Source organism: Thamnophis sirtalis, unplaced genomic scaffold (genome assembly GCF_051295495.1).
Source record: "Thamnophis sirtalis isolate CommonGarterSnake01/CBP01778 unplaced genomic scaffold, rThaSir2_p1.2 scaffold_18, whole genome shotgun sequence".
NCBI classification, from domain to species: domain Eukaryota; kingdom Metazoa; phylum Chordata; class Lepidosauria; order Squamata; family Natricidae; genus Thamnophis; species Thamnophis sirtalis.
Genome location: NW_028261398.1, coordinates 2180432 through 2196512, shown reverse-complemented (window position 1 = coordinate 2196512; position 16081 = coordinate 2180432). Strand labels below are relative to the sequence as shown.

The following is a 16081-nucleotide window of genomic DNA, read 5'->3' as shown; positions in this document are numbered from 1 at the left end:
ATATTCCTGGCTGGTTCCCTCAATTGTTTATAGATTTTACAGATTAACAGAGTTGGAAGGGATCTTGGAGGTCATCTAGTTCAACCCCCTGGCCAAGCAGGAGACCCAACACCATTTTTGACAGAGGGCAGCCCAGTCTCTTCTTGGAAGCCTCCAGGGATGAAGCTCCCACAACCTCTGAAGGCAACTTCTGTTCCAGGGGTTGATCGTTCTCCCTGTCCTTATTTCCAAGTTGAATCTCTCCTTCCATCCATTCTTCCTTCTCTGGCCTTCAAAGATGCCTTGGAGAATAGCTTGACTCCCTCTTCTCTGTGACAGCCCCTAAAATTTTGGAAGATGCTCTCCTGTCTCCCCTTCTCTTCCCTAGACTAGCCAGGCCCAGTTCCTGCAACCGTTCATTGTATGTTTTAGCCTCCAGTCCCCTCATCATCCTGGTTGCTCTTCTCTGCCCTCTTTCCAGAGTCTCAATGTTTTTTTTTTACAGTGTGGTGACCAAAACTAGGTGTGGTCTTACTCAGGCTTTAAAGATGTTTCGCTTCTTATTCAAGAAATGTCTTCGCTTGTGCTTCGTGTGTCAAAAATGTGCAAATATGACATGTCAAGGGGAAGTCATGGTTTCAACAGACGATGTGACTCATGCATGGAGACTGGATAAGGCTATGAGTAGGGAGGTTTTTTTGTAGAATCAGAATGTTCAAGTCTATTAAATTTAAAATTTCCAAATAGCGAGGTAGCCCTTTTGGTGTTGCTCCAAGGGCTCCAATTACAATTAGGACAACACACGATTTCTTTTTCCACAGTCGCTCAACTTCAATTTGCAAGTCCCGGTACTTTGTGATTTTTTTTCTTGCTGTTTATCTTCAATTCGTGCATCTCCAGGTATTGCAATGTCAATGAACCAAACTTTTTTCTTTTCAACTACTGTTATGTCAGGTGTGTTGTAGGCCAAGTGCCTGTCAGTCTGGATTCTGAAATACTACAAGATCTTGACTTTTTCATTCTCTAGAACCTTCTCAACCTGTTGTTCCCAGTGGTTTTTGCTGTGCTTAAATCCAAACTTCTGGCACAATTTCCAGTCATGGCATTGTAGGTAGTCAGTTTGTGAAATTTTGCTGCACCCACTGATCAAGTGGCAACCCCTGAGATATTGGAAGACTGCTATCGTGTCTCCCCTGGTCCTTCTTTTCATTAAACTAGACATACCCAGTTCCTGCAACCGTTCCTCATATGTTTTAGTCTCCAGTCCCCTAATCCTCTTTCTTGCTCTTCTCTGCACTCTTTCTAGAGTCTCCACATGTTTTCTACATTGTGGCGACCAAAACTGAATGCCGTATTCCAAGTGTAGCCTTACCAAGGCCTTATAAAGTGGTATTAACCCTTCACGTGATCTTGATTCTCTCCCTCTGTTGATGCAGCCTAGAACTGTGTTGGCTTTTTTGGCAGCTGCTGCCCACGGCTGGCTCCTATTTCAATGGTTGCCTGCTAGGACTCCAAGATCCCTCTCACAGTTACTACTATTGAGGAAGGTACCACCTATACTGTACCTGTGCATTTGGTTTTTCTTGCCTAAATGTAGAACCTTACTTTTCATTATCTTCTCTTTATATACAATATAACACATGAAGTAAATATACAAGACCAAAAGCAGGTTTTCCAACGTGACAGTAAATACAGACTCAGAGCTTTAGAACAGTTGAGCTAAGCCCCGCCCAGGCTCCTTGCTCACACAGCAAATATGGTTTCAGTTTCCAAACAGCCCTCATTGGCTGACGCAGTTGCCATGTCTCTGCATGAACTCTCAATACCCTGACACGGGGGCGGCCTTCTCCTGTGTGTGGCGGCAGCCCAGGGCTTCTTACATGGGGTGGTCAGCCCTCCTTCCCCACCCCACCACCCTTAACGTTCTATAGCACAGGGGAGAAGGCAGAGACCCAGATTCTGAAGCAGAAATCACGCTTGAGTTGGAAGTTGCTTCGGTGTATCGGAGGCCTTTTCCCCGTTGCTGACGGCTGCTTCTGCGATGGACGTGTTGTCCTGAGGGAGAGGTTTAACGTCCTGCAAGGAACAGCAAAATCCTTTTTATCCGTCCGCGTTCACATCTGCAGCTCTAAAGCAGGGATTTCTCAACCGTGGCCCACTTTAAAACTTGTGGACTTCAATTCCCAGAATTCCCCAGCCGGCCGGCTGGGGAATTCTGGGAATTGAAGTCCACAAGTTTTAAAGTGGCCATTTTGGGAGAACCCTGGTCTAAAACCCCGAACAGCTGTTGGCCTTTTGGAGCAAAAGAGTTGAACGATAGTAGCGCAACTTTGAAGTCAAAAGCCCAAATGTCTGCATTTTATCCACTCTCATCTCCAAAGGCTGCCAAAATGGCAACAGGAAGACAGAATTTGCTGCCGCTAATTATTCCTGAAGCTTACGGCTCCCGGAGACAGCAGCCATCCAGTCAAGGTGGGAAATTGCCCTTCCCTCCTGCAACTCGCCATTTCTGCTCTGAAGATGAGCCACCCTTACAGGTAGTCCTCAACATACGACCATAATGGAGGCTGCCCCCAAATGGGTTGCTCATGGGGCCAATCTAGTTTCACAACTTTTGCAGTGGTCGTTAAAGAGCCGAGGTGGCGCAGTGGTTAAATGCAGCACTGCAGGCTACTTCAGCTGACTGCAGTTCTGCTGTTCGGCTGTTCAAATCTCACCAGCTCAAGGTTGACTCAGCCTTCCATCCTTCCGAGGTGGGTGAAATGAGGACCCAGACTGTGGGGGCGATATGCTGACTCTGTAAACTGCTTAGAGAGGGCTGAAAGCCCTATGAAGTGGTATATAAGTCTACTGCTATTGCTATTGCTAAACAAACACAGTGCTTGTTAACAAAATGGTTGGCTACAGGCCAAGAACCAGAAGTCCTGGTTTTTTTTTGGCAAAGCTATCATAAAACATGACCGTGGGATGGTGCAGCCAGCCATAAATGTGGCCTTTGGTCACGTGATTGTAGAGACGCACTGGAACTGGGTTGTAAGTAGCCCCAAGGTAGGTCTGTTGCAACTTTGGATGTGTCAGGTAATGAGGATTTAATAGTTGCCAGCTGATGTAAGGTTGTAAGCTGTAAACTGTAAGCTGATGCAATGAGGATGATTCAGCAAAACAGGTTTAGCAATAGCAATAGCAGTTAGACTTATATACCACTTCATAGGGCTTTCAGCCCTCTCTAAGCGGTTTACAGAGTCAGCATATTGCCCCCAACAATCTGGGTCCTAATTTTACCCACCTTGGAAGGATGGAAGGCTGAATCAACCCTGAACCGGTGAGATTTGAACCGCCGAACTGCTGAACTAGCAGTCAGCTATAGTAGCCTGCAGTACTGCACTCTAACCACTGCGCCACCTCGGCTTTAGGTATCACCTCTAAGACTCTGGTGGGGTCCACACAAGCCATTTACTCTTTTAAGAGGTGTTTATATATAGGTGGCCATTAGAGGGCGTCTCTCTCTCTCTCTCTCTCTCTTGTCATGTATCTTATTTCTCTCCTTGTGTTCGTAGCTGAATGGTAAGGGATTTTTCTACCAATGTATATGTCTGTATCAGAGGTGGATTGCTCCTGATTTGGCCGAACCAGTAGTGGCGGTGATGGGAGACAGTTCTGCGCATGCGCAAAGCGTTGCACACGAGCGCAAACACAAGCGAACCGGCAGTAAACTGGTTAGTATCCCACCACTGGTCTGTATATATTTGTGTATAAACCACTATTAATTGTCTGAAGGCTCTGTGTGCTGTGTTTCGGTCCTGGCTTTAATCTCATAATAATAGTCACACTGCCAAAAACTCTGACAGAAGGCTTGTTAAGCAACATGTTGTAAGTTGAGGACTCTATTTCTTGGTCAATGCAGGCAAAGGTGGAAAATGAAGCAGGGCTCCCATCCCCCCCCCATATTGCATAACTGGATTACCTCGGGAAGGAAGCTGACCTCTGCCGTCTGATCCACTGAAGGACCCACCTCCTCGTCGGAGTCTGAAATGAGAATTGAGCCATGTTCATGCTCAGGATGGAGAATGGGTGCACCATCTAAAAGCAGTGTTTCTCAACCTTGGCAACTTGAAGATGTCTGGACTTCAACTCCCAGAATTCCCCAGCCAGCATTGAGAAACACTGATCTAAAGAGACCTATTAGAACTACAACACCCAGCGTCCCCTCCCATTGCATGTGCTAGCAGACCCCTGCTCTGATTTACAATCTTGATATAGGAGGTGACCAGGGAGGGGAGAGGGGGTCAAGCAAGTCATCAATCTCAAGTCCCTTCGTGCTCACAAGAGATCTAAGCCCAACCCACCTTGAGTACCTCTGACTTATCTGCCGCCAATTTGCTTTGACTGTTAGTTGGACGGATTCTTATCGGGAGAGTTTGACCTTGCAATAAACCTATATATTCATTTGAACTTCCTGGACTTCCTGATTTATGGCACCCTCTTTGCTGCTACATGAAAGTACAAACAAACTCCTGATTTGCAGCCCCCCCAGAGCAGTTTCCCACCTAGGCACCCAAGAAACGCAAACGTGGCCCAGCTGTGGCTCTTGTTGAGGGCCGTGGCGATGAAGGTGACCTACCCGAAGATTCGTTGATTGACTCCATGCTGCTGTGGATTTCTGTTGGGCGGGAAAGAAAAGAGAGATGAATTCTTTGGAGGCTCTGCTGGGCTGCTGCGGGCACTATTCGGGGCACCCCACCCCCCTGTCCCTCATCTTGCCCACGGCCAGGACTGGTGGTTAATTCGTTGCCTCGTCCTGCCACCGTGGATTGGGATATCAGGCTGTGAAACTTCAACCAATGTCCTGCCTGGAGACCTGAAGTCATGGAGGATTGATCTGCCTGCAAGAAAACTTTGACCAATCCACCGTCTCTGAGACTAGCCACTTCGTCATTAAGTGAAACGGTTGAAAAGTGAAACCACAATTGCGCTTGCAATCTGACTTCAGCTTTCCTTTGCTTCACAGCCTGCAAAAGTGTCATCCGTGTGACAACTGGTGGCAAAAGTATTTTTCCGTCGCTGTTATAACTCTGATGGTCATTGAACAGGGCAGTCACTAAACTAGGACTATCTGTAGTAATCTGGCCCCAAGCAGCTCATAAAAGGGACTGAGACATTATCTGTTGGCCACCTGCCTTGGAAGTGTCCGTTTTCAGGCATTTAATCAGTTCTGTAAAATCTCCAGAACTTGTTTAGGATGGCAACACTGGAGCAGTTGCATTCACACAATCTGCTTGCTGAATTCATCCATAGTCTGATGGTGAAATTTACCCTTCTTAGCCTTACAGAACCCAGAAGGGACTTTGGAGGTCTTCTAGTCCAACCCCCTTGCTCAAGCAGAATAAGAGACCCTTACAGAATAACAGAGTTGGAAGGGACTTTGGAGGTCTTCTAGTCCAGCCCCTTTGCTCAGGCAGGAGACCATTCTAGAATAACAGAGTTGGAAGGGACTTTTGAGGTCTTCTAGTCCAGCCCCTTTGCTCAAGCAGGAGACCCTTCTAGAATAACAGAGTTGGAAGGGACCTTGGAGGTCTTCTAGTCCAGCCCCTTTGCTCAAGCAGGAGACCCTTCTAGAATAACAGAGTTGGAAGGGACCTTGGAGGTCTTCTAGTCCAGCCCCCTTGCTCAAGCAGGAGACCCTTCTAGAATAACAGAATTGGAAGGGACTTTGGAGGTCTTCTAGTCCAGCCCCCTTGTTCAAGCAGGAGACCCTTACAGAATAACAGAGTTGGAAGGGACCTTGGAGGTCTTCTAGTCCAGCCCCCTTGCTCAAGCAGGAGACCCTTCTAGAATAACAGAATTGGAAGGGACTTTGGAGGTCTTCTAGTCCAGCCCCCTTGCTCAAGCAGGAGACCCTTACAGAATAACAGAGTTGGAAGGGACTTTGGAGGTCTTCTAGTCCAGCCCCCTTGCTCAAGCAGGAGACCATTACAGAATAACAGAGTTGGAAGGGACCTTGGAGGTCTTCTAGTCCAGCCTCCTTGCTCAAGTAGGAGCCCCTTCTAGAATAACAGAGTTGGAAGGGACCTTGGAGGTCTTCTAGTCCAGCCTCCTTGCTCAAGTAGGAGCCCCTTCTAGAATAACAGAGTTGGAAGGGACTTTGAGGTCTTCTAGTCCAGCCCCCTTGCTCAAGTAGGAGACCCTTACAGAATAACAGAGTTGGAAGGGACCTTGGAGATCTTCTAGTCCAGCCTCCTTGCTCAAGCAGGAGATCCTTACAGAATAACAGAGTTGGAAGGGACTTTGGAGATCTTCTAGTCCAGCCCCTTTGCTCAAGCAGGAGACCCTTCTAGAATAACAGAGTTGGAAGGGACTTTGGAGATCTTCTAGTCCAGCCCCTTTGCTCAAGCAGGAGACCCTTACAGAATAACAGAGTTGGAAGGGACTTTGGAGGTCTTCTAGTCCAACCCTCTGCTCGAGCACGACACCTTATGCCAATCTCAGACAAATGGCTGTCCAGTCTTTTCTTAAAGGCCTCCAGTGATGGGGTGCCCACAACTTCTGGAGGCAAGTTGTCCCACTGGCTTCACTTTTCATTTCTCAGGAAATTTCTCCTTAGTTCTAAGGTTGCTTCACTCCTTGATTAGTTTCCATCCTTCTTGTCCTGCCTTGAGGTGCTTTGGAGAATAGGTTGACCCCCCCCCCTCTTCTTTGTGGCAGCCCCTCAAGTACTGGAAGGCTGCTATCATGGCACCCCTAGTCCTTTTTTTCATTAGGCTAGAGCCAGTGTTTCCCAACCTTGGCAACTTGAAGATGTCCGGACTTCAACTTCCAGAATTCCCCAGCCAGCATTTGCTGGCTGGGGAATTCTGGGAGTTGAAGTCCAGACATCTTCAGATTGCCAAGGTTGGGAAACACTGGGCTAGGCACACCCAATCCCTGAAGCCTCTCTTCAAGTGTTTCAATCAACCCTTTTGCAAATCAGGATTCCTGCTAAAAAAAAAAAGAGGACAGCGATGATGTCTCACCTCTTCCTCTTTTTCGTCTGTACATTAAGAAGAGGACCAGCAAGATCACAAGGACGATCAAAAGTGGGGCGATATATTTAGCATAAAAAGATGCCGAGTGATATTTGCTGGTGACTGGTGGATCTGTAGGAACACAAAATCAAAGGAAAATCAATTAGATCCTTCCCCAAACCTTATTTTTTTCTACCAAAATTGCTTAAGCATTTTTATGAAGTATGATTTGTGACAACTGCCCCCCCCTCCCAAAAATGACCCACCAGGCTAGCAACCCAAACTCAAATGGTGGGCACCAGACGTTTTGTTACCAATTGAGGTAACATTATCAGTTGTGGGGCGTGGTCCCTATTTATATGCAATAGTTTGCCCTGCCAGGGTTGGTGGGATGTGGTTTTATCCGTAGTTCCGTGATTAGGCTATTGTTTTCTATTTGAACTGTTTGTCTGGTGTCAACCCCTGCTCATCTGGGTGTTGGTTACTGGAGAGGATGTGTTCTGGGTTGACGGATCCTTCTTAGCTTTTTTATTGTCTCTTTGCCTTGGCGTGTAAATGTGGTTTATCTCTATGTGTCTGTTGATGGCTGATTTATTTGAATGGCAAGATTCTAGGACAGGGGTGTCAAACTTGATTGCATTGAGGGCTGCATCAGGGTTGTCTATGACGTCAGGGGCTGGGGTGGGCATAGCCAGCTTGATGTCACTTGTGTTGGGGGCGCCTGTGGCGGCTGCTGGTGCTCTGCCAGCAAAAATGGGCTCTTGAGTTCTGTTTTCAGCCGCAACGGCATCCTGCAGCCTTCTGCCAGCAAAAATGGATCTCAGGTAGCCTGCACGTGCCTCCCTGAGCCCCATTTTTGGCCACAACGGCCTCCAGTAGCCTTCTGCCAGCAGGCAGAGGGCTGCAGGAGGCTGTCGCAGCTGAAAACGGGGCCTGGGAGGGCCTTGTACAGCCCTCCCGAGCTCTGTTTTCGCTGACAGAGGCACTGTGGGCTGGTCCTTCACTGTTTCCATGGTGGCCCCGTGGGCCGGATCTAGCCCCTGAGCCTTGAGTTTGACACCCCTGCTCTAGGAATTCCCTATCTTGATCTAAGATGTGCATAATTTCCCAGTTGAAGCTATGGTTGAGTCTCTTCCCGTGTTGTGAGATTAAAAGCGTTTTCCTTGTGTCCTTTGACGGGTCATAGGACATGCTCTGCTGTCTCTCCTACATAGTGGCTGTTACAGTCCTTTCACTGTAGGTCGTGGGCAGTGGTGGGTTTCAATTTTTTTTAGAACCTCTTCTGTAGGTGTGGCCGGCTTTGTGGGAGTGGCTTGTCAGCCATGTGACTGAGTAGGAGTGGCTTTGCAGTCATGTGCTAAACTACCTATTCTTTGTTTTGTGTCTGAAGGATTTTTCAGCACCTGTCCCTGCATAAAGAGGCTCAAGGAAAGATAATCAATTTCTTATTGGACTTGGAGGTACTTAGAAGTAGCCAAAGTTCCCACTGCTTTCCAGTGTCTCAAAAGCCCATCCATTCTTCTGCTTCTCAGTGCAGAAATCCCTAATATGTTCCAGTAGATTTCAAAAGCATCACTTGGAAGCAGACACCTATAAGACGGCCTATAAGTCTTAATAAAATGAAAAATGAAAAAAAATGAAACACAGCCAATGTGGACCCTCAAGAGTAGTCACTGCTATATAAGGTTTCTTTAGTGCTGCGAGCTATACAATTTAAAGTTTCTGCCCACTGCTATCAAGCAATTTAAGCAGGAATATACCTCTGAGTAAACAGGTATTTTGCTTATGGCATTTGTACTTTACTGCAACAAGCAAGCACTCGCCCTCTAAATAAGTTAGTCATAATATTAAAACTTGATATGTGTTCTTAACAAGAAATTCACAATGGTAGCATCACACATACATTCCAGAAATACTTATGATATTTGCACACAACCCCCTGCTTTTCAGTTCTTGTTTTCTTAACTGATGGGAGACTGAAACCCAATAAATATATCCCCAATAAAAAAAAAATAGTATGTCGGAGTACTGAAAAACTCAGCCAAATGGGAAAATGCAAAGAAAAAAAATATTGGACTTCCTGCTAAGAAGTTACAATTTATATATAGTATGCACAATTCTTTTAGTTAAATTATTGCTGAACAATTTATAATAGTTGCATCACAATATTATTCTAAGATATTTACCACTACTACCCTACTTCCTAGATGTTCACAATTGTCTGTCTCTCCCCCTCCCCCAAAGATTTAAGGGCATTTGAAACAGTTTTGATGAAAGTTGCATGATATGAAACGTCTCTCCTTTGAAATAATGTTTGGTTTTAATTTTCCAATGAATCAAAGGGAATGTTTCACGCTTCCTTGTTACACAGCATTTGTTTTAGCTTTCCATAGCTCTCCCCAAAACCAATCAAGGAAGATAAAACCACAGAAATCTAATACTTTTGTGCATGGTTTTGCACTAAATTATCTCTATAGTAAGCCAAAAATAGTTTAAAATTATAATTAGCCCACCTGTTTCCCCCATTAACATGCAAATACATTTTTCTTGTTCAGAGACTGCATGAGAGATTTCCCAGTCCTTGCAAAATATCACATTACATCCACATAAAGGGAGCAGCAACTCCTCTATGAATTGGGGGGGGGGAGAGTTTGGCTTCTCTCTGCCATTTAAAGGCTGCAGCAGGGAGAATCCCAACTTTTTTCCTCTCCCTCCATTCAGAGCGGAACTGCTCCAGCCTCCCGCCCTCACACCCACACCCATGTTCGGCTCCTCGCGACTGCAATAGATGTCCAGAAGTGGCTTTTGGGGCTAACGGGGTTTGGGTTTCCAGTCCGACAGCTTCTGGACGTCTATTGCAGTTGCGAGGAGCCGAGGAGAGCACAAAGGTTCTCGGCGCCCTGGGAAGCTGCGAAAGCGGCTGGGAGAGGCGCATGGCTTGGTTTAGTCTCCCTGGACAGCGCAGCAGCAGCCCCAAGTGCACCGATCTTGGCATTTTTCGCATTGGGGTGTGCTGCAAGAGGGAGGGAGTGAAGACCTTTTCCGGCTGGCGCAAAAGACTTCCCCAGACTTGCTTTGCTGAGCATGGGCCCATTCCTCCACCACCAGCAATCCCAGCTACTTTTGCGGCTTCCTGGAGTGCCAGGAATTTTCGCGCTCTTCTCCGCTCTATCCTCGGCTTCTCATGACTGCAATAGACATCCAGAAGTGGCGGGGGCTGTCAGGCTGGAAACCCAAGCCCATTAGCCCCAAAAGCCACTTCTGGACATGTATTGGAGTCACGAGGAGCGCACGGGGAAGAGCACGAAGTCCAGCAGAGGCAGGAAGGTTCTCGGTGCTCCCAAGAACCTTCCTGCCTCCGCTGGTTGCTGGTTGCCCAGCTGGCATGGCCCCGCGTGCATCTCCTCCTCTTCCCTCCTCTTCCTCTTCACTCCCCAAAGGCTCTTCTCCTCCTTACCGGAGCTCAGCGGGAGCCGGGCACAAGAGATGGGAGGAAAACCACACCTTGGTAAACTTCGCCGGGAAGGGAGGTGGGGAACCAGAGGGGGGGACACCCTGGAATACCCCTGTGCTTTTCTCGTGGCCACACCTCCAAGGGAAGTTCGGGGAGGTCCTAGGAGGCCGGCCACACCACACAAGCTACTGCCCGCGAGCAGCGACAGAACAGGCGGGGGAAGTGTGCGAGGGGGCGGGCAGGTGCTCTGTGACGAACCTCTTCTAACCGGTTTGGTAGATTTCTGGAACATCTTCTACTGAAGAGGTTAGAACCGGCAGAAACCCACCCCTGGTCATGGGGGATTTTTATTTCTTGGGATACGGGGTCTTTTGATTTACCGTATTTTTCGGAGTATAAAACGCACCTTTTCCCCTAAAAAAGAGGGTAAATATCTGGGTGTGTCTTATACACTGAAAACAGCATTTTTGGCCTGCCCCCTTTGCAAAAATGGATGTGCATAACCTTTAGGAGGCTTTCAGAGTGCTCCCGGGGACTGGGGAGGGCAAAAACGAGCAGAAAATGGGCCGTTTTTGCTCATTTTTGCCCCCCCAAGCCTCCAGGAGCATTCTACAAGCCTCCCAAAACTCTGCATGCCCCCCCTTTTTTTTGCAAAAAAATGAGGCATGCAGAGGAGTGCAAAAACTTTTTTTTTTAATTTACCTCTTCAAAATCATGGTGCGTCTTATACTCCAGTGCCTCTTATAGTCTGAAAAATATGGTACTTAAGATGCTTTGGGGGGCTTTTGTTGATTTTTGATGACAGATAAAAATATTGCCATCAGCTATCTCTGCAGAATTCTTTGAGGGCGAACAAGGAGCATCTAAGTTCATTTAGCATTTAGCCTCACTTTGGATAGTGAGATGAGCGATGAATACATGCAATGAATAAATATTTCTAAACATCATAATTGTAAATAGTGATATAATAAATCTCCATCTTCTTCCAAATGGATGTTTTTGACTGGCACAGGTACGGCACAGCCATGATGTGAGTCTGCCCAGCCTTTGCCCTCCCAATTTCAAATGTGCCCCTTGGGCATCCCCAAACATTGCTGTCCCTCTAGGTCAGTATTTCTCAACCTTGGCCACTTAAAGTCCTGTGGACTTCAACTCCCAGAATTCCCCAGCGAATGCTGGCTGGGGAATTCTGGGAGTTGAAGTCCGGACATCTTCAAGTTGCCAAGGTTGAGAAACACTGACATAATCCATTGTTAATTCCTAACTTGTCTGTCTATCCATCCTTGTCTGTCTGTCTATCTAATCTCTTATCTATCATCTAATCTATCTACCTGTCGGTCTGTCTAATCCAGTGTTTCTCAACCTTAGCAACTTGAAGATGTCCGGACTTCAACTTCCAGAATTCCCCAGCCAGCGAATGCTGGCTGGGGAATTCTGGGAGTTGAAGTCCGGACATCTTCAAGTTGCCAAGGTTGAGAAACACTGCTCTAGGCTATCCTATTCAGCCCCCTTTTGGGGGCCAAGTGCCCTTTTGAGGCTGGGTGTGAAGCGAGTGGGTGGTCGCAGGGCGAACCAGTGGTGACAGAATGTGAAACCCACCGCTGTTTCCATTGTGGTTGTTAAGCTGAGGACTACAGTATGGTGTAAAAATAGCACCTTTGAGGCTGCAATGTTATTACTTTCTAAAGGGAAAGAGTCGGAAATCAATGCCTTTCTTCCTCCTTTTTCCCCTTCTATCCCACCCTTTCTCCTCTTCCCCTTTTTCCTCCCCTAGATTCCAATTATTTTCACTTCCTTTGTATTTTATATTCCAATGAACTAATACAATTTTAATCGCAGGAAAGAAAGACCTCTGTTATTCTGCATTTGGTCATTCTTTGCTGTGCAACTTCAGAGAAACCCCATGATAGCTAATGTTGGTTCTCCTGAGAAGCTCACAGGGGTCTGGGGCTTGTCTTCTCTCCCTCCCCTCCTTTTGAAGCTTACTGGCTTTGTAGTCGATGCTGCTTTGCACGGTGAGGAGGGGGGCAGTTGTGCTGATTGTTGATCTCCCATGGGTGCTTGTCTCATTTTCCATCCTGTCCTGAAGCCCCTGCAGAATCCCTTTGGAGACCTCCCTGGAATCATGTTCCACCCCTTGGAAGGCTGTAAAAATAAAATAAAATAAAATAAATATCTCAAGACCTTCAAGAAAGAGAATATCTCCCCTCTAATTTTTAATCATATGTTATTTTCCATTGTTTTTCAGAGGTCTGGATTGTGGTTCCAAAGCTGTCAATGCAATCCTGCTGAAATCTCAGACATTCAGACGAACAAAGCATTCTGCTATTTAGCCAACATTTCATGAATCAGCCTGGAATGATTGTCCTGGTTGATAAACCACATCATCTGTTCCGAACCACGATTTGCCACGTGCCCTAAATGTGGTATAATTTTAACAAATGTTGCTCCATCGCCCCCAGATGCTCTGCACCTCAAGGTAGGGTATTTTCCCTCCCAAGCATCACAATTGATAATAAATAAAATAGAATACTGGATTAACCAAAACAAATAAATAAAACAACTAAATTATTAAGATCAGGGAGAGGACCCTTCAGGTGCCAGGCAAAATACCCATAGAAATACCGATGCTCCCAGTCCTGTTTATCCCCAAGTTTGACTCCTTTTCTGCAACCAGAGCTGGCTGGGGCCCGGGGATGGAGGCCTCCGGACTGATGGTGCAATTCCCACACCCAGAGGGGGTGTGACACACAAGCAGTGCCACTCCAGGGTTGTGAAAGAAATGCCACCCTACCATTCTGAAGATGGCAGTGCCTGTGTAGCTTGAATGCCCAGCGTTAATCCCCTGCTCCAAGTTGCTTGGAACTCAGTTGCAAAGAGAACCTCCGATTCTTATAGTGGATCGCAGATAGTCCTCAATTTACAACTGCAATTGAGCCTGGAATTATAGTTGTAAATCATGGCAGTTGTTCATTGAGTCACCACACTTGATTTGATAACCTTTTCTTTGCGGTGGCCGTTAAGAAGATACTGCAGTCACTAACTGGATCATTGTAGCCAATGAGGGTTTTTTTTCTAAATACCAGTTGCCATTAAAAAAAAACAACATCATAAATTACAGTTTTGTTATTGCAGGACTCTGCCATTAATGGCCATAAATACAGGCCAGTTGCCAAAGACCCAAAATGTGATCCTATGGCCATGGGGGGGTATATGTGTCCAACATAAATTCAAAACAGGGCATAAGTGGCTCCATTGTGGCCGTCAGCCGAGGACTACCCCTAATATGAGCTTTCTCACACATTGCAAAGAACTGAAGCAGGAGATTTTTCATGCTCTTTCGACCTCCTCAATTCCTTCATCTCTCCAAAGTGCCCGAAAGGAGAATTCTGCAGAATCTCTAGAAAGGACAGGCAGCCACGCGTGGCCCTTTCTAGATAAATCGCCAATCTCAGTTATTCAACTGACCCATTTTCTGAGCATTCCGTCCTTTGAACCTTAAACCAGTGGCTCCCAAACTTGGCAACTTTAAGACTTGTGGATTTCAACTCCGAGAATTCTCCAGCCAGCTCTGCTGGCTGGAGAATTCTGGGAGTTGAAGTCCACAAGTCTTAAAAGTTGCCAAGTTTGGGAACCACTGCCTTAATCCAACCAAACAAGCTGGATTTGCACACCTGGCTTAGCTGCTCCCTTCCCCCCCCCAAAAAAGGTCAGAAACGACCTTCATTCTAGCCACACTTGACATGGAATGGAAACGCAGCTGCTGCTCCTTTCGCACAAGGGACGCCTGCCTCGTGAATTCAACTCCCGCATTCCTTTTCACCTGGTGCTTTCACCGGTTTTCTTTCAAGCTGATTCAAACGGGGAGATTTGGAGGGAAGTGGTTAGTACAGTTTTTAATGGTGTCTTTTTCGCAGGGCTTCTGAGAAGTGTCTCAGACACCCTGTGAAGCGTTAACCTCAGTTTTTGGAGATGACTCCTTGTACTGACACAATCTGTGCTGTTTTGGGGTTTTTCCTTTTGGTTTTGCTTCTGCTGCTGTCCCCTTCCCCAGGCCCCTTCCTCTCGTGAAGTTCCTCTTGGACACAGGGAGGGAAACCGAGAGGAGTCACAAGCCCTCCTCCTGCCAGCCTCGCCCAACGTCTTTCTCCCGTTCCTTCCAGGGTTTAGGAAGCAGAAACGGGGCTCCTCTCCACCCAGAAATCTTTTGAGACTCGAGAACTTACCTGCAAGATGGAAGAGGGCCGCGATCCAAAGTGGCCACATGGTTCTCTCTGGGTTTTCCTTGACTCGGGTGGGACAGAAGGAACCGAGAGAGTTCCTCTTTCAGGCTGGCTCCGCTTCCTCTTCGCAGGAGGAAGTGAAGAAGATCTGAAGAAATCCCAAGGTGATTAAGGCGAAGTTGTAGAGAGGGCATGTCTCTTCTTGCACTTCCCTGTTGGCTCAGGCACCCGGCTGCATCCAGGCTGAACTTCCGTTGCTGAAGTCCTCTTCCAGCTGTCCTGAGGGCCTCCTCACTCCACCCAACTGGCCACCTTTCCAAGGAGGCCACTTAGGTCCTCCCCATCTTCTAAACCAGTGGTTCCCAAACTTGGCAACTTTAAGACTTGTGGACTGGCTGGAGAATTCTGGGAGTTGAAGTCCATAAGTCTTAAAGTTGCCAAGTTTGGGAACCACTGTTCTAAACCAGGGGTCTCCAACCTTTATGACTTTGGACTTCAATTCCCAGAGTTCCTCGGTCAGCCACGCTGAGTCGAAGTTGTATTCTGGGAGCTGAAGTCCACAAGTCTTAAAGTTGCCAAGTTTGGGAACCACTGTTCTAAACCAGGGGTCTCCAACCTTTATGACTTTGGACATCAACTTCCAGAGTTCCTCGGTCAGCCACGCTGAGTCAAAGTTGTATTCTGGGAGTTGAAGTCCACAAGTCGTAAAGTGGCCAAGGTTGGAGATCCCTGTTCTAAAACCTTCTCGTGTTCTAAGTCAGTGTTTCTCAACCTTGTCAACTTGAAGATGTCTGGACTTCAACTCCCAGAATTCCCCAGCCAGCGAATGCTGGCTGGGGAATTCTGGGAGTTGAAGTCCAGACATCTTCAAGTTGACAAGGTTGAGAAACACTGTTCTAAGCTTTGGAAGAAAGAGATGGTGGCAATCCCTCCCCTGCTAGCAGTTTGCTTTGTGGAGAAGAATGTGGACCTCCAAAGACCTCCTCTTCCTTCCCCCCTCTCCCCCCTGCTCTCTCAAAGGAAGGAGGAAGAAGAAAGAGGAAAGTGAACACAGGTGCCAAAACAGAGGAAGGGTAAACTCTGCAGATGGGCAGGTGGCTCCACCTTTGGATGGAGGCAGCTAGATAAGAAGAGCTGCTGACCCACTTGTTAAAGTTTGTCGCTCCCCACCTGCCCCCCAAAGGCTTCAAACTGCAGATTTCGACAGCAAGAGCCCCAAATGGACTCCTTGCAGCTCAGGGTCAGTTTTTGGAACAAGGTGTAGGAAGAAATATCCATCTGGTTCAGTTCCAAGCACATGGTTTGAGGCCCTGGGCAGATGCCCACATGGAGTGGAAAGTGAAGGTTATTTATACCCTTTTGGGCTCTTTAGCTTCCTGTTCCTGTGCAATAAATGCATTCTATTGGCTGTAATCAGACTCCCC

General features: G+C 47.1%; 1 protein-coding gene across 1 annotated transcript; it reads right to left on the bottom strand.

Moving 5' to 3' along the window:
- Nucleotides 1-1325: 1325 nt before the first annotated feature.
- Nucleotides 1326-14942, bottom strand: LOC148042340 (uncharacterized). The gene is made up of 6 exons (XM_087703034.1): nt 14661-14942; nt 12373-12579; nt 6990-7112; nt 4601-4639; nt 3944-4005; nt 1326-2055 (listed from the first exon to the last, which is right to left on the bottom strand). The coding sequence occupies exons 1-6, from the start codon at nt 14698-14700 to the stop codon at nt 1951-1953; spliced, it is 576 nt and encodes a 191-aa protein (XP_087559160.1). The 5' UTR covers nt 14701-14942; the 3' UTR covers nt 1326-1950.
- Between the last annotated feature and the right edge of the window lie 1139 nt (nt 14943-16081).